General features: G+C 43.2%; 2 protein-coding genes across 2 annotated transcripts in view; one reads left to right on the plus strand and one right to left on the minus strand.

Moving 5' to 3' along the window:
• The window catches only part of LOC117410467 (thyroid adenoma-associated protein homolog), a 178,993-nt gene extending 176,910 nt beyond the window's left edge, over positions 1-2,083 (minus strand). Inside the window, exons 1-2 of the mRNA XM_034017036.3 lie at positions 1,887-2,083; positions 46-142 (exon numbers count right to left, since the gene is read on the minus strand). Coding sequence (XP_033872927.3) covers positions 46-121 — 76 coding nt within the window. The 5' untranslated portion in view covers positions 122-142; positions 1,887-2,083. The remainder of the gene's footprint in view (positions 1-45; positions 143-1,886) is intronic.
• A 189-nt stretch (positions 2,084-2,272) lies between these two features.
• Positions 2,273-19,150, plus strand: part of LOC117410480 (pleckstrin homology domain-containing family H member 2-like) — a 56,194-nt gene continuing 39,316 nt past the window's right edge. Inside the window, exons 1-2 of the mRNA XM_059024810.1 lie at positions 2,273-2,459; positions 13,911-14,044. Of these exons, the coding sequence (XP_058880793.1) occupies positions 13,922-14,044 (123 nt within the window). The 5' untranslated portion in view covers positions 2,273-2,459; positions 13,911-13,921. The remainder of the gene's footprint in view (positions 2,460-13,910; positions 14,045-19,150) is intronic.

Below are 19,150 nucleotides of genomic sequence, written 5' to 3' on the forward strand. Positions count from 1 at the left end.
TCTCACTAGCTTCAATCAGACATGCTGGTTTCCTCATTAACCTACCTTTGAGTTTTTCAAGGCTTTCACTGGCAAGAACGATGGCCCCAACTTGAACTACCTTCCTCTTCTTTAAAACCATTTTCTTTAAGTTAAAAAACTCCTGGAAAAAAAAAATATCTGTATTATTATTAGTAGTATTAGTATTAGTAGTATTTGCTGTGGTGTGACGTGAATGAGTAACCAATACAGGGACACTGAATCTTGAGGTACATCCAGTCCAAGTCTGGGTCCAGGCTTGCTGTCACTGACCAGTCTGAATGGAACACGAGCTCAGTTCAGATCCAAAGCGTACAGCAGAACTGGATTTTCAAACCTTCACTGTTAAGCATCCTGCTGACTATTTCCAGAACCTGATTCAGACCCAAAGGCTCAGATGAGAGTGCCAGTGGTGTCAAGATGAATATTTTAAACTGCTGCAGAGCTGTCAAATTCACATGACCCACGTGCTTTGTCTGCTGCTAAGAATTGTGCTAAAAACCTACCTGGTCCAAAGGTATTTATTAATAATAATATTACTATCCCAATAGGCATGGGAACATATCCAGCACAGTGAAGGGTTATTACCACTACCCTTTTGCACAGCTTACTAATTGAAAATATGAGTTTGCAAGGTCTAATCAGAGATGAGACATACCGAATCACATCAATTATAATAATACAAAATGAATCTAAACGAAAGGCAGATTTCTGTGTGGCACCACCTGGCAGTTCGAGAGCTAAGCAACACTGGCAGCTGCCGACGAGGCCAGTGTGCCCCGAGTCCCACACAGTGGAATGGGGAGAGTGTGCAATGAGTCAGTCCGCTGTGCTGCTGCTGCCAGGTTCTAGCTGGGGGGACCAGCACTGTTAAACCGACACCTCACAGGACATGCAATGAACACCAGAAGGATGGAAGAGGGCCCACTCCTGCTTCAAGGGTTTTTTGGTCCCTGGAACAGAACAGTAACACAAGCCTCTCAGGATGTTAGGGATATTTCCCACTGTGCAGTAATGATCAGGCCCAAGCTATTTCATTTAGGAAGGTCAAAAAGGATGCTACAGTAACCAAACTCTTGATTGTTAAATGGCATTGATTTTCACAGTACATGCCCCTTGAAGTGGGATCTACAGTATTATTACAATGATGGGCCACTCTCAACACACCTTACTGTGGGAAAGTAAACCCAGGCTGTAATTTGGCAGTATGATTGTGTGCATCACTAAATCCAATAGGCTAGCTCTCTGTTGTAGCTTTAGATGATACACTGCTCCATCCCTAGGCAAGGACGAACCCTAAGATCGTGTTCTAAGCCTATCCTCAGACTAAACTCATTTACTATGTTATTTTGCAGAGTAATTTATTATTTTTATTATTATTATTATTATTATTATTATTATTATTATTATTATTATTATTATCGGTTTTGCCTCTGAAAAATTAAAACTGGAATATCTGACTAAAAGCATAACTCAAGAGTGTTAAACACCTGTTAAAACCACACGTCGTGTTAATTAAGAACCTCTACTGTAGGTCAGATTTTGGACTATACCGCGCACCGAGTTGTGAAGTTACTGTTTTCTAAAGTTATAATATTTCAACCTACAGCATACAAAGCATGAAACTTAGTAGTTTAAACCAACACGTTTAAATGTACGGCTATATAAACCTAAATCTACATAAATTACTTTGCGTTCGTTAAAGATCAAACGTTGCATTTTTCATTCTTGCAAACGTGTATAAATTATGAAGCGTTTACACCGATAAATGCATTTTCTCAAAGCTGTAAATAAACCAAGACAAAAGCTTCCTTCAGAAAAATCTATATAGCCAAAAAAAAAAACACAACATATAATTAACCACCCACCTAGTTTTAAGGATACGCAAGCTGGCTTGTTAATTAAAATATATCCGTTTTAAATTGACCGGAACTTAACAGAAATGAAAACACTCGGTGCACGTCTACAAGCCCGGTACTTCAGTAAGAAGCCATACTTCCAATACAGTGCAGTGGCTCCACGTGTAGAACGTCAATTCCGGCCCGGGTATTCTAAACCCGCCTCCTAAATATATCTATTGGACTGCGGTGCCCATTCTCCCCGCCTCTTCTATTTTCGGCGCTCTGTTATTCGCCTGTATGAATCTCAATCTTATAATATACCTCCTGCTGGTAATTTGCATAACCACGCTTTATACTGCGGTGATTGGACAGACGGGTGTGCGTTAGCACGCCCCAAGGGAGCCACACAGTTCCAAAGTCGGACACATTGCTGAAATTGGAAACTTTGGGAAAAGTGTGGAATTCCTGCCCGATCTGTTTTACAATGGGAATGACAGAATGGGAATAGGAGGAAAAAATGAAAGCAGCGACTGAGCTCAAATACAATATCTCTTTTGGATTATCTGCGTGCGGAACTCTTTAATTCATATTATTTACCGGGTAAGTTACATTGTTTTTTACACTAGAGCCTGCGATGAGCTCCTTTGAGAGTAAGTAGGCTTAAGAAAAAAAAAACGCGAAACTTGTTGTGTGGTTCTTTGGTGAAGTATTTTATTTTTACATTATTTAGTCCAGCCTGATAAACCAAACAATGGATAAAACTGGTAAAAGTCAAAGTGTACAAAATAAAATAAATACAAATAATTAATAAAATAAATATAACTCGTTATACTGGTATTGGTAAAGGGGTGAGAAACAAAACATAGATATTGTTTATTATTTTAAACAATAATACATCTCCATAGTTAAAATAAAATACAATGATATTGGATGTACAGCTCGAACACTCTGACGGTGCAGCAGCAAAAACGTGTTATTCTGTTATTGCAGCCTCCTATTATTTTATTATTATTATTATTATTATTATTATTATTATTATTATTATTATTATTATTATTATTAATAATAATAATAATAATGTGTTTATGTGGCAGGGCACTGGTATATATATATATATATATATATATATATATATATATATATATATATATATATATATATATATATATATACTGTATGTATTTATTTTTGGACTGTCAATGATCTTCAAGAGTATGTCCCTGTGCCAGTCATTGTTGTGAACCTGAAATAAAGTTTGGAAAAAGTGAAAGCAGTACTGTCTGCTGAATGAAGTGGCTGGGCGTGACAGCACGGGAATACAATCGATTATTCCAGCTATGTTCTGTAATGTCCCCTAATCTACTGAAGCGCGGGCTATACTTTCTCAGGGATGAAGAGGAACAATGTTAACTTCTCAGCCCTGTGTTTAATTATTTATTTACTTACTTGTTCATTCGTTCTCATTACATGCAATTCTATCAAATAAACGTGATGCAATTTAGAAAGACGTGATTAACTGAGTGCACACTTACTTCATGCATTAAATGTACAGTACAGAACCGTATCTGCAAAATCTAACTACAGCATCAACTAAAGTCAGCATCATCCATGCCACAAAAACAGAGGTACGATCATTGTTCTGACAGAATTAGAGCATTTTACTGCCTTTTAAATGTGAAATTATTTTCTTTTTTTTTTTGCTGGAGTGAGTCATTGTGGGAAATTCTAATTAATGAACCCACTTCTGGGATTGAAACCAGGACAAAGTCTATAATGTTGAAATAACAGTCATAACAATATGTATTCATTATTTAAATGTATTTATACAGTATGGTTAAAAAAAATACAGTTCTCCCCCTTTATAACGCTGTGGTCAGAGGCTATAATTAAGAGACCCTGCTGTTTGTGTTCTGCCTTACAACGAGAATACTAGTGTTAGTGTAATGGCATTATGGGGCAAATGGGAGCCATGACCGTACTGCCTTATAACCTGTTCCGCAGTATAATGGGCCCGCTTATAAAGGGGGAGCACTGTAATATTCTCTGTAATGTAAATCAGTGGCTCACAGACTTGTTTTACGTGACGCCCACCTGTTCAGCTGCATTAGGCCCCACGGCCCACTATTAACAAAATGTCAAATTAAAAACATGTTTAAACCTGTAACACTGGAAATCAACTTCATCTAAACTGATCTTTTTTCATTTGAATCTTATTTTTTCTTCATTAGTATTTTATTGTTGCTTTTCGTTATTATATAAATAAAAATGTCGTTGCTCTGGTGTCGTGGCCCATCTTTGGGCCGGGGCCCACAGTTTGAGAACCTCTGGTGTAAAGGGTGTTTCAGTGAATGAATGAATGAATGAATTAATGAATTCATTCCTTTATTAAAACCAGGTAATAAAAACAGTTGAGAAAAAGTTCTTGTTTAAAGGGCTGACCTGGGTGTACGCTCCACACGGGGGTGTGTGTGCACGCTCCACACAGGGGTGTGTGTGTGTACGCTCCACACAGGGGTGTGTGTGTACGCTCCGCACAGGGGTGTGTGTGTGTACGCTCCACACAGGGGTGTGTGTGTACGCTCCGCACAGGGGTGTGTGTGTACGCTCCGCACAGGGGTGTGTGTGTGTACGCTCCACACAGGGGTGTGTGTGTACGCTCCGCACAGGGGTGTGTGTGTGTACGCTCCACACAGGGATGTGTGTGTGTGTACGCTCCGCACAGGGGTGTGTGTGTGTGTACGCTCCGCACAGGGATGTGTGTGTGTGTACGCTCCGCACAGGGATGTGTGTGTGTGTACGCGCCGTACAGGGGTGTGTGTGTACGCTCTGCACAGGGGTGTGTGTATACGCTCCACACAGGGATGTGTGTGTGTGTACGCTCTGCACAGGGGGGGGTGTGTGTATGCTCCGCACAGGGGTGTGTGTGTACGCTCCGCTCAGGGGGGTGTGTGTGTACGCTCCGCATAGGGGTGTGTGTGCACGCTCCGCACAGGGGTGTGTGTGTACGCTCCGCACAGAGGTGTGTGTGTGTACGCTCCGCACAGGGGTGTGTGTGTATGCTCCGCACAGGGGTGTGTGTGTACGCTCCGCACAGGGGTGTGTGTGTGTACGCTCCGTACAGGGGGGTGTGTGTGTACGCTCCGCACAGGGGTGTGTGTGTGTACGCTCCGCACAGGGGTGTGTGTGTGTACGCTCCGCACAGGGGTGTGTGTGTGTACGCTCCGCACAGGGGGGTGTGTGTGTACGCTCCGCACAGGGGGGTGTGTGTGTGTACGCTCTGCACAGGAATGTGTGTGTGTGTACGCTCCGCACAGGGATGTGTGTGTGTACGCTCCGCACAGGGGTGTGTGTGTGTACGCTTCGCACAGGGGTGTGTGTGTACGCTCCGCACAGGGGTGTGTGTGTACGCTCCGCCCAGGGGTGTATGTGTGTACTTTCTGCACAGGGGTGTGTGTGTGTGTGTGAACACTCTGCCCAGGGGTGTGTGTGTGTGTGTGTGTGTGTGTGTGTGTGTGTGTGTGTGTGTGTGTACGCTCCGCACAGGGGTGTGTGTGTACGCTCCGCACAGGGGTGTGTGTGTACGCTCCGCCCAGGGGTGTATGTGTGTACTTTCTGCACAGGGGTGTGTGTGTGTGTGTGTACACTCTGCCCAGGGGTGTGTGTACACTCTGCCCAGGGGTGTGTGTGTGTTTGTGTGTGTGTGTGTGTGTGTGTGTGTGTGTGTGTGTGTGTGTCCGCTCCGCACAGGGGCAATTCAACTTAGCAATTCACTAAAACTAAATTCGGAGATCTCAGCCCCCGAATTCTTTCAGCATGTCATTCATATGCCTTGCTGTTTTAATATATTCTGTAGTGCTTGATAAATAGGGAGCACTGCTGTAGCAACATACAGATAGTTCAGTTACACTCTTCATAGTGCTTGTTGGTGCCTTAGGATTGGACACAACTCAAAAACATAATCAAAACAGCAACAGAAGAACGAGGCAGCTATCTAGTTATAATGGGTGACAGCAGCCCTTGGCATTCAGTTGATATGAAAGACAACTACAGTGTAAACATGCATGATACAAAGCATAAGACGTCTGGACTGTGGAGAGGAGATCTGCAGCTGCACTAAATGTCATTGCAACTCACAATTGCTTACTAATAAAACATGGCTTCAGACGTGCTTGTGAATGTGTGATGGACCGCTGTGCAGCCCGTCTCGTACAGTATCCCAGTGCCATTCCTAGAATCACAAGTCTGACCACAGTGCCCACCCCAATCCTGTAACATTTCACAGCCCGGCTCTATTAGAGCATGTCCAATCACAATCACAATCACAGTCGCAGTCGCAATCACAATCACAATCACAGTCGCAGTCGCAATCACAATCACAATCGCAGTCGCCATCACAATCACAGTCACAGTCGCAGTCACAGTCGCAATCACAATCGCAGTCGCAATCACAATCACAATCACAGTCGCAGTCGCAATCACAATCACAATCACAATCACAGTCGCAGTCGCAATCACAATCACAATCGCAGTCGCAATCACAATCACAATCGCAGTCACAGTCGCAATCACAATCGCAGTCGCAATCACAATCGCAGTCGCAATCACAATCACAATCACAGTCGCAATCACAATCACAATCGCAGTCGCAGTCGCAATCACAATCACAATCACAATCGCAATCACAATCACAATCGCAGTCGCAGTCACAATCACAATCGCAGTCGCAATCACAATCACAATCACAATCACAATCGCAGTCGCAATCACAATCACAATCGCAGTCGCAGTCACAATCACAATCGCAGTCGCAATCACAATCACAATCACAGTCGCAATCGCAATCACAATCACAATCGCAGTCGCAGTCACAATCACAATCGCAGTCGCAATCACAATCACAATCGCAATCACAATCGCAGTCGCAATCACAATCACAATCACAATCACAATCACAGTCGCAGTCGCAATCACAATCGCAATCACAATCACAATCACAATCGCAGTCACAGTCGCAATAATTATTAGCAGACGCCCTTACCTAAGGCGACTTACAGTTGTATACAAAAATACATATCAAGAATTAGAGTACAACTGGAAAGAGGTGTGTCTTTATTAAACCATGGCCTCATTAGCCCACAATGTGCAGATCAACTAGAAAGAGGTGTGTCTTTTTCAGAGTTGAAGGTTCCTGTGATTGTTGCTGAATAGTTGCACACAGCTCTCACACAGCTTGCATAAGTCGAGTGGATGTCATTCTCCATTTTAGCCAGCCAGTGTAGGAAAATGGCATTTCACCAGTCTTTCATTGTGGACCTTGCACCTTGTAGAGCTCATGTGTATGTAGTGCAGAATGCTGACAGCTACCAGACTGGTGCAACACAGTAAATCCCTTCAGTGCATCACAGATGATCATTCCTTGACAGGTAGAAGAGGGTTGCCTGCCTAAATGGGGACTTTGCTTTTATTCTGTAGAAACCTACAGAAAGCAATTGCAAAACTGCGACTGTAATTAATATGATTTATTTGTCAACACTTAGCTTCACATTCTTTACAGTTCAAAATTCAAGTAAAGTAGGTACTGCTGCCCCCATCGAAAACACACCCTCACAATCACACCCATCCATCAGATGCCAGCATATGCCATAAGTTGGAGACACAAGCATTTGACAGACTCTTCGCAGACCAAGCGAAACAAGCATGGAACACGGGTTTCTGCAACAATATTGTTTGGCATCTGTCACAGTCTGCAGACTGCAAAGTATAAACATCTCACCTAAAATCCAAGCTGTTAAAAAACAAAGCTGAACAAAACTGATGCACTTTTTAAATTTTTATTTTAATAATTGACAGCTATTTTCATGGTTGCCTTTGCCATCTTTATATGCAGTCTGCTTATGTTGCTTTCACTGAAAGAAACTCCAATACAAATTCCAATGCACAGGGATCAGCTTTATGCAGATAATCAAAAGGCATTTCAAATTCTGCAATGAATGTACTGGTATGCCCTATTATCCCAGTATGGGTATCTATCTGCAGGGGCCTCCTGTGCAGGGTGCCGTGAAATGATGTTCAGCGGTCTGTAACCTTTTTAACCCAGCAGAACTCTGTTTGATCGACAGGCAGATTCCAGGGCCTGGGAGCCTGCACAACAAAAGGCAGAGCTGTCAGCTTGTGAGCGTCTGGAGGAGATTGCAGTAGGGAACGGCAGGAGGGTATTAACAGAGCAGGTCATTTCAAAGCACAGGGGCCAAGCCATGTACAGTATAAGACATCAGAGACAATGACTTGTGTGAACCCAAGATTTGAAATGTTGGACTCAATAGACTCAGTAAGTCTGTAACGATTGCTAATTACTCAGTAGTTGAATCTTGTAGCCTGGCTATTAATGCTGTAGGTTCCCCACAACACTGTTCAACAGCACACTAAAATGTGATTCCTTGATGTCTTATTTTTGCAATATTCTTTCAAAGCGTAGACTTCCGTGAACTCTGCTTTATCAGAAAGCAGTCCAGTTTGATTCTATTCCCCAGGTCCTGTGTTAACACACAGGCACATACACTAAGCTCCCGTGCACTCTGCTTTATCAGAAAGCAGTTCAGTTTGATTCTATTCCCCAGGTCCTGTGTTAACACACAGGCACATACACTAAGCACCCGTGCACTCTGCTTTATCAGAAAGCAGTTCAGTTTGATTCTATTCCCCAGGTCCTGTGTTAGCACACAGGCACATACACTAACCCTTTGCGGTCCGTTGTCGGACTGGGTCCGACATTGCAATTATTCCTCTCAGGTCCTTTGTTGGACTGGGTCCGACATCATTATAGCAATGCAAAAAACGGGTTTCTAGTCATTTTTTCTCCGGAAAAAGCCGAGAAAACCATTCAATTGGCGAGTGGTAGCGACAGGAGCCGAGACAAGTCGAAAAAAAAAAAAAAAAAAGGCGTATCTCATGAATAGTCATACATGGTATCAGGTATCAGATAACGGGGCGGTCATAGTAAACAAGCTGGCTGAGTGCGTCAGCGCACAGAGACTATCATGGACATTTGCAGTGCTTTTTTCAGATGTTATAGTAATAAAATAATGACTTTGATCGCAATATTGAGGAGTTTGCTGATAAAACGAGTGATCCGGAGATGATTGATCGGTAAGTACGACTATTATTTTTATTATTATTTATTTCTTACATAGGTGAAAGCGATAGCGAACGAAAGGGTGGGGCGGGGCTGGAGATGCCTAGTGAGTGCTTTGTTGATATGCAGGGCCATTTAAACCCGTTTGACTGTGGAAAAAAATACATTTTAAACAGCGCGTGTAAAATTAACTGCGCGTGTGAAAATAAATTGGACCTGACGCGCACTTAATAAATGGACTGCCACAAAGCTCCCACCCCCTTGAGATCGACATGGCTCTATGTCACACATTGCTAGCCATTAAGCTTGATCATAACTTTTATAGCTGTTATGGTAACAAGGTTACAAGCAATGGAGATAAAAGTTTGACATCTTTAAATACCCAGAACTGGAAGCTCTGATTGAGAAACAGCAGTACAGATTAAGCATGGTAAGTGTGCAGTCTATCCTTGCATGTTCAAAACTGGATCTCAGAGTGCTTTTAAAGATTCTCCTTTCTGTGAGAGCAATCCTGCTAACTACGGCGTGTGGTTTATGATGTTAGTAAACCTGCCTTCACTCTGTGAACTGTCAGCTCCAGCTTTCACTCCTGAATCATCTGTGTGTGCATGTATGCCTTTGTGAGGTGCTGTCCTCTGGGTGCAAAGCTACAGCTAACGTGAGCGAGAGCAGCTCCCTCAACTTACAACCTCCCTGTCAGACCCTGTGCCAGGGTACACCAACACACCCAGTCCTTTACTGAACCAGGCAGGGCCAGGACAACGTACTGGACAGGGTCTGAACCAGACCAGGACTAATGTACTGGACAGGGGACTGAACCAGACCAGGACTAATGTACTGGGCAGGGGACTGAACCAGACCAGGACTAATGTACTGGACGGGGGACTGAACCAGACCAGGACTAATGTACTGGACAGGGGACTGAACCAGACCAGGACTAATGTACTGGGCAGGGGACTGAACCAGACCAGGACTAATGTACTGGGCAGGGGACTGAACCAGACCAGGACTAATGTACTGGACGGGGGACTGAACCAGACCAGGACTAATGTACTGGGCAGGGGACTGAACCAGACCAGGACTAATGTACTGGGCAGGGGACTGAACCAGACCAGGACTAATGTACTGGACAGGGGACTGAACCAGACCAGGACTAATGTACTGGACAGGGGACTGAACCAGACCAGGACTAATGTAATGGACAGGGGACTGAACCAGACCAGGACTGATGTACTGGAGTGGGTGGGGGGGGTTGAACCAGATCAGGATTCTATGGTTTTAGATCATCTATGGATTTACACCTGATTTGTTTCAAACCAAATATATAAAATATTTCCATCAGAAGATAATTGATTTTAAAAGACTTTGTATGATCTCCTAGTACATTTTCTATATAAGTGAGGCAGGGAAGCATATCTGTGTTGCACAGGCTATCAGGGCTCACTGCTTCAGTGCACAGTGCAGCGCTGGCATGTTGCTTCTACACAGCACATCTTGGGGGGTCTTTTCAGGAGTATGCAGTACTATTCTATAATGGTTGGTAAGCATGAAAGCAGAAACAACAGAAAATCTTATCGAACACATATAATAGGATATTGAACAGGTGAGAAATTCAATGTTAGGTAAATGTACGAATCCTGTCGAAATTGATGAAAGTAGCATGGGAAAAACAGGTTGTACCAAGAGCATGGCGGCGAGCAGGTGGGGTCTATACCCAAAGAAAAAGATTCAATGAGTATCAGTCAGTTTCGCCCCATTTCCCTGTTAAACGTGGAAGGCAAGATTTTCTTCAGCATTGTTGCTCAGAGATTGTCAGCTTACCTATTGAAGAACTACTTCATTGACACTTCAGTACAGAAAGCTGGTATTCTAGGTTTCCCAGGATGCTTAAAGCACATTTATTTATTTTTTTACATTTTTATATTGCCTTTAGCCAGTTTATTGGGCTAGGGTGGGGAGATACAGATTAGTTGCTTAAATGAAAGCAGAGGGCCAGAGGCTAGGTCAGAGTCAGGCAAGCAGGGTTATAACAGGAGGTCAGGGGCCAGGAGTATCAGTAGGATGGACTCGGGAGAAGAGATGCGTTTTGAGGGAGGAGCGGAACCTACGCAGTGTGGGTGACTGTTTTATGATAAGTGGGAGTCTATTCCAATGAAGGGGTTAAAGAAGGAAACGGGATTGGGCACAGGGCGAGGGTGGGACAGAGTGGGACAATAGGGATTGGGCACAGGGCGAGCGTGGGACAGAGTGGGACAATAGGGATTGGGCACAGGGCGAGGGTGGGACAATAGGGATTGGGCACAGGGCGAGGGTGGGACAGAGTGGGACAATAGGGATGGGGAGCGTAAGAGACGTGGGGGGAACATAGATGATCAGTGCAGCCAGATAAGGTGGGGCAAGACCATGGAGAGATTTGTACACAAGGGGAAGGAATTTGAACAGGCAACGATAATAGACAGGGAGCCAGTGTACCTGGAGGAGGAGAGGGGAGGTTTGGAAGGAGCGGGGGAGGTTGAATATGATATGGCAGGGGTGTTTTGAATTTGTTGTAATGGTATAAAAGCATAAGAGGGGAGGCCAGTGATATCATGGAGCAAGTACAGCATGGAAGAGGAGGCCTTGGTCTCAGTTCAGCTCCTCCTACATGGCACAAAGCAGCCCCAGCTCAATGGAGGAAGCTGGTAGTCAATGAGGTGCAAAAGCAGGAGGAGAGGATGAGGTGAGTAAAGGCAGTTTCCCAGGCCAAGCAGCAAGAGTGGACAAGATGGGAAAGCGTGGAACAATACAAGATCGGCTGGTGAGATCTATGGACAATGGAACAGAGCACGATCAGTTTCCTCATCTGGTCAACATAGGATGTTCTCCCATCACCACAGAACCTTAATCTATGGGTAGGAGAGGATCCGTGGTGTCCTTTGTGTTTATAGACAGCTACATTAAGACACATTTTGACAGGAGGTAAGGTGGGTCTTAGCCAAGGACGGTTTACTTGGCGTCATGACCAGGTGCTGCAATGTTTGGCTTTAGCATTGGTAGACAAGCGCAGCATGACCAACAGGTTGCCACCAATTCCACAATATATGACTGTCACAAAGACGGCCGGAGTGGGTGGCGTCAGACCAGATGGAGGAAATAAATAAACAGAGAGATGGGGTTTTGGTAAAGCTGAGCGCGTGATTGCGCTCAGCATTTAATAACAGACAGAAAATAAAAGGTTTGAAACAACAAAAACACAGGACACGGCACTATACGCCAAAGTAAAAAGACAAACAAAACGCACTAAACACAAACGGTGCACGGAGACAAACAAACACGGTGAGTACACTTATTATATTTACGATCTTACTTTCAATTACTCCTCTCTCTCTCACCCGTTCTCCACTCTCTGAACACCTAACCCCCAGTGAGTGAAAATGTGTCTCTATATATACTGTTGTGCTGGGATTCAATTACTAATTAATTATTCACTTGAATCCCAGCACGTGAATTAATTCTGTGCAACCCCGTGCTCGCATATTATATTTTAAATGCACGTGCGTGATGTGCAATCCCATGCCTAAATACAAATCTACACTTTTTAAATATACGTGAAACACAGACCCGTTTATATCCCGTGTACCAATCTATACACCGACACTAACACACGCACGCAACATACAACACAGAACAAGCAAAATACACACAGATGCACACAGGTCGGGGCACATTGCCACAATGACACACAAAGAACAACATTCCTCCGTCCTGGGGAGCAACCACTGAGAAAAAGTATTAAAACCAAAACTCGTCTAGGACAAGTGGTAGCTGCTAGAGACTGGAAAATGCTGGCAGATGTTGGACAACGGCTTATTTTCCCATCTGAGATTGCAACCACTAACCTTTGACCTGATATTGTCTTGTGGTCTGGATCAGCATGTCTTGTTCACCTGGTAGAATTAACAGTGCCACGGGAGGATGCTGTGGATGAGGTGTATGAAAGGAAGAAACTTCGGTACACTCAACTGGCTGCTGAAGCAGAACAGTGAGGATGGAGAGTCCAGGTTTACCCAGTGGAGGTGGGTTGTAGAGGATTTGTGGCACACTCCTCAACCCGGTTTCTCAGAGACATCGGATTCAGTGGTCAAGAGTTGCGATGCATAGTGAAGAACTACTCAGCTCAGTCTAAATGGTTGTCATGCAGATGCGCTAGGGAGGCTGCACTGTGGTTGATCCCTGGAGCCAGCATTGCAGCTGTTGTGTGTGCTGATGCGCCAGGGAAGCAAAATAGGCTGATCCCTGGAGCCAGCATCACACTTCAGCCATCAACACCAGGCAGAAGGATATCTACATCATCAGATGGAAGAAAACGCAGATGGATCACATTAGTTTACAGTAAAAGAAGCTATGTCTTAGTTGGTGCTTATCTTGGCGCGAGCTGAGTCCAATATCAGCATGAAGTTTTAACACCTATTCTCATGTAATGGAAATCATTTTTTTGCACAGTTGGAGATATGAAGCATCCCCCTAACTGAAGGTACAGGGCTATAGCAGCTTGTTCCTTGGTCTGCAGGCATGTCACTCCTACCCTGTGGTTTCAGTAAATAAACTTAGCTCCTCAGCAGTGTGTGTTGAGTGGAGCTCAACAGTTGATCATTAATGGTGAACAATTTTGTTGAAAGACCGCAAATTAATTAAATAGGGAGAGTGTGCAATCACACCAACAAAAAATCACTCTTTATTTTCTTATTCAAGAATCCTCTGGTGAACTTGTGCATGTCATGCTCTTGGTCACTTATGACAATAAACATGATACACACCTCTATTATGACTCATGCAAAGAAAGTATCATGATTGACCGATGCACAGTGATTCGTTCCACCCCCATGTGTGTATGTATAACGGAATCTTTTCTCAATGGCAATGTGACTTGTTCCTCGCAGCTGCGGTCGGCATGGCGGAGGGCTTGGAGGCAGCGGGTCCCATTGACTGGAAGGAGAGGTGCACCACCCTGGAGACCCAGCTCCTCAAGTTCAGGATCCAGGCCAGCAAGATCCGGGAGCTGCTCGCCGAAAAGGTAAATCAAATCAAATCAAATTTATAAAGCGCCTTTCATGGCAAGCCATCCCAAGGCACTTTTAACAAGAAAAAGGACATTTGGAAGTACATTTAGTACAATAAAAACAGCAAGAGAAAACAACATTTGAAAATTAAAGCAAAAACAACAGATGAAGAACTCAAACCGAATAAATAGGAATAAAACTATATAAAAAGGAAATATAAAAGTTATAAAAGTATGTTTTTAATTTATTTTTAAAAATTGCCAATGTCGGTGTGTCTCTCACTGTGCATGGTAGAGCATTCCAGAGTTCAGATGCCCTGTGACTGAATGCTCTACCACCTGTCCTTTGCTTTAAAATCCTTGAGACAGACAGCAGCCCTGCATCTTGGGATCAGAGTAGCCGGCCAGAAGCATACAGGACTAAAAGATCCTTCAAATAGGCCAGAGCTAAACTGTTTAGGGCTTTATAGGCGATAAGAAGGACCTTAAAGTCATCCTGGCAGCACCGGGAGCCAGTGGAGGGCTGCTAACACTGGGGTAATGTGCTCCCTTTTTTTGTTTTGGTTAGCACCCTGGCTGCAGCATTTTGTACAAGCTGCAATCGTGACAGAACCCAGTTTGGAATTCCAGAGAACAGGGCATTGCTGTAATCAATCCTAGAAGATATGAAGGCATGCATCAGTCTCTCAGCATTGTGCTGTGAAAGGAAGCGCCTCACCTTGGCAATGTTGCTAAGGTGAAAGAAAGATATTTTAATTATATTCCGAATAAATGGCTCAAAGGAGAGGTCAGGGTCAAAAATACCATTGGAACCCAGGTAACACCCCTTTTTTATTAACTCCATAGGACTGTGCTGTAGGTCAAGACACCTGTGTTTATAAGAGACTACCACTGATAATGGCACATAATCATAAAAAAAGATATGCAAGTTTAACCTTCCTTGTGAACAGTTGTCGGCAGACTGTGCATGTCTGTGTTAACCAGCCCTCTGTTCAGAGACTAGAGTTGGACCTGTAGAAAACTGGGGGTGGGAGGGCCATAAGCCTGCACATCTGTGGGGTCACACAAGCAGAGGTGCCTCAGGGTGCCACCCAAACCACTCCCAAAACCATCCTGGAGTCCAGGGCAGCCCCGAGATGGTATTGATCACTTAGTAGTACAGATTGAACGTGAGATCCCTGATGGACAATTCCTGGGTGAGTGGTGAAGATAATCAAGAAGTCGTGTACAATGCTGTGCATGGCCTGTACTGTCAGAATATGTCATGCATTCTAAAGCATGGTAGAGCTTATTAAATGCAAAGTAAGGCATACAGGAATGAATCGTTCACTTCACTAAGTTGATTTTACAGTAGTTTATTTCCCATGAGAGGAAGCATACACATGGAAAAATGTACAGCTCTGTGTAATGCTTTTCAGCATTAGGAGTCTGAGGTTTCACTTCCCATGTCTCTCTATCCAAATGTGTCCCTTGCTCAGCTATAGCCCAGCTCAGTGACCAGTTTCAAGTCATTATTCTGGAGGGAGGCAATTAGAGGTTACTGCAAATAGAGAGGAAAGGAAGAGCCTCCAGATTGGTATCCAGTAAGGAGCCAGTTCGTTTTCTGTAATCAACATTCCTGCAATTTACTGCTTGTTATTGCCCCTGGAGAAATCAATTTCAGTTTACGGTTTCAGCAAGGAAAGCTGTACTGTTCCCCTGTACCATGCTACGGACCACAGGGGTATAGTGAAGACTCTCCTACTGCATGTACTTACAGGATCTACTTGAAGCCTTGACTGTGTCACTGAAGGCCTTATCCTGGGAGCAACTTGTCTGATTCATATGAAACTGTTGAGCTTGTCCAATGCATGGTTTCAGAAGCAAGCCAGTGTATGAAACACAGTATAATGTAGCTAAAATGTGCTCAGGCCAGTGCACAAGATGAAAATAACCTGTTATTGCAAAAAAGAGACACCCTACACACAATGTATTACATTGTAGTATCTGTAAGCATTGCACTAATTATAAAACATACACAAGGCTCTGTATCCCTTTGAATGATTACCAGATAATTACCAGATTTTAATAACACACCCCTAGAAACATCACTGCATCTACTACAGTGCATGAATTACAGTACCTTTAAAATACTCCAAGGACACATTAGGCTATTTGCAGTGTCTCACGGTAGCTAAGATTCAAGGACAAGCTTTCTTCTTGACTGTGCAATAGTTAATCCATCTGGGGAGGTAGCCTTGAACAACACAGACAGGCGGTTTGATGAGAGGCCTCCCACAAAGCTGAACTTACGGAACAGCAATTCAATTAGCATTTTTCTTCAAGCTTCTTGCGTGCCGAACATTCAGTTTCAAAAGTGTGGGTGTGCGAGTGTGTGTGTGTGCGTGTGTGTGTGCGTGTGTGTGTGCGTGTGTGTGTGCCTTAAAAATGTCTTTTTTAATATGCCTGTGTGGAATTTTGTCTGACTGGAGTTAGAAATAGTAAATAAAAATACAGTGAGAGTCAATGAGAAGTCCCCACAAATATAGGAATGCAGACGTGTGTGTGTGTGTTAAAATAAACCACATAGACCAGCTGCTTCAGTGCAGATTCAGCTTTCTGGAGTGAGTCACAGCCATTTGCCTTTGAGTTTCCTAGTCTTTCCCACTACCAACATGACCCAGGATGTCACAGAAAAATGTGCTGTTGTTAAAATGTTTGTCCACGAGACTAAGCATTTTCTTTAGTTTTAGAGGGTAAGCAACTCTCAGCCATAATATTTGGGTCAGGAACATTCCAGGCACAGTACAATAGGAGCCTATTCTGTACTGAATTCTCCTGTACCAAAGACACACACACAGTATCATGATAACGTGTATTTGTTTATGTTTTGTTTTTTGCAATTAAATAACAAAAATGGGCCAATGTCCTTATTTTCAATCCTGCATTGAAAACACATCACGTGAGTGACAGGAAAAGCAGCAGCAGTGCTGCACAAACCAGTTTATCCGATTATCCGATTACCCGGTTATCCGATTATCCCTCATCTTGAGCGTAAGATAAATGACCGGTATGGAACTCATTTAATATTTAAACGGTGGTGGAATTTAAATTTGCCATGTCTTCGATCAGTTGGATAGACCCACTGTGCTTTAAAGAAAGGATTAGTATCAGTCGTAGTTTTCAGATTCGTGCAGTTCACTGATTTAGAAAACAAAAAGGGAGCCGATCACAGCAGGTCCTCAAATGAAAGTAAACATTGGATCTAATAAATAAGACAAGGGTGTTATTCTTGGGCAGAGCACTGAGTTTTGACAGAAGCCTGGTGTTTATGCTCCTTGCCTGTCCTGTGCTCTAGAACCAGGGAATCGGGGCTTGCAGGATTAGCGGATTGGAATATTTGAATGATGTCATTGTGATGAACCACATGGCTCTGCTCCACTCCCAGGGCCCTGAGAACCAGGGAATCGGGGCTTGCAGGATTAGCGGATTGGAATATTTGAATGATGTCATTGTGATGAACCACATGGCTCTGCTCCACTCCCAGGGCCCTGAGAACCAGGGAATCGGGGCTTGCAGGATTAGCGGATTGGAATATTTGAATGATGTCATTGTGATGAACCACATGGCTCTGCTCCACTCCCAGGGCCCTGAGAACCAGGGAATCGGGGCTTGTAGGATTAGCGGATTGGAATATTTGAATGATGTCATTTTGATGAACCACATGGCTCTGCTCCACTCCCAGGGCCCTGAGAACCAGGGAATCGGGGCTTGCAGGATTAGCGGATTGGAATATTTGAATGATGTCATTGTGGATGGTTTCATTTCTATTACCACTACAAGACGTGCCTTTTTAATTTTGGTATTGAAAGCTGAGGGACAGTGGCACTGCATTGGTGCAGATGGATGGATGCTGGGTGAGATTTCCCTTTAAGACTGCCAATGCACCTCAATAACCGTGACCTGAACAACCTCTTGAGGTGAAACAGGCACTGGGATCAGATTATGTGGTGTTTCCTTTGTGATACATCATAACTGAGGGCTCTCTTAAATAAGGGAATTTCAGAAGAGATACCGATCATGTTGTTTAAATAAGGGAATTTCAGAAGAGATACCGATCATTTTGTTTAAATAAGGGAATTTCAGAAGAGATACCGATCATGTTGCTTAAATAAGGGAATTTCAGAAGAGATACCGATCATGTTGCTTAAATAAGGGAATTTCAGAAGAGATACCGATCATGTTGTTTAAATAAGGGAATTTCAGAAGAGATACCGATCATGTTAACTAAGGGAATTTCAGAAGAGATACCGATCATGTTGTTTAAATAAGGGAATTTCAGAAGAGATACTGATCATGTTAAGTAAGGGAATTTCAGAAGAGATACCGATCATGTTGTTTAAATAAGGGAATTTCAGAAGAGATACCGATCATGTTGTTTAAATAAGGGAATTTCAGAAGAGATACCGATCATGTTGTTTAAATAAGGGAATTTCAGAAGAGATACCGATCATTTTGTTTAAATAAGGGAATTTCAGAAGAGATACCGATCATGAAGAGTGTTTAAATAAGGGAATTTCAGAAGAGATACCGATCATGAAGGTTGTTTAAATAAGGGAATTTCAGAAGAGATACTGATCATGAACAGTGTTTAAATAAGGGAATTTCAGAAGAGATACTGATCAAGAAGAGTGTTTAAATAAGGGAATTTCAGAAGAGATACCGATCAAGAAGGTTGTTTAAATAAGGGAATTTCAGAAGAGATACCGATCATTTTGTTTAAATAAGGGAATTTCAGAAGAGATACCGATCATGTTGCTTAAATAAGGGAATTTCAGAAGAGATACCGATCATGTTGCTTAAATAAGGGAATTTCAGAAGAGATACCGATCATGTTGTTTAAATAAGGGAATTTCAGAAGAGATACCGATCATGTTAACTAAGGGAATTTCAGAAGAGATACCGATCATGTTGTTTAAATAAGGGAATTTCAGAAGAGATACTGATCATGTTAAGTAAGGGAATTTCAGAAGAGATACCGATCATGTTGTTTAAATAAGGGAATTTCAGAAGAGATACCGATCATGTTGTTTAAATAAGGGAATTTCAGAAGAGATACCGATCATGTTGTTTAAATAAGGG

This window comes from Acipenser ruthenus, chromosome 6, assembly GCF_902713425.1.
Source record: "Acipenser ruthenus chromosome 6, fAciRut3.2 maternal haplotype, whole genome shotgun sequence".
Taxonomy (NCBI): domain Eukaryota; kingdom Metazoa; phylum Chordata; class Actinopteri; order Acipenseriformes; family Acipenseridae; genus Acipenser; species Acipenser ruthenus.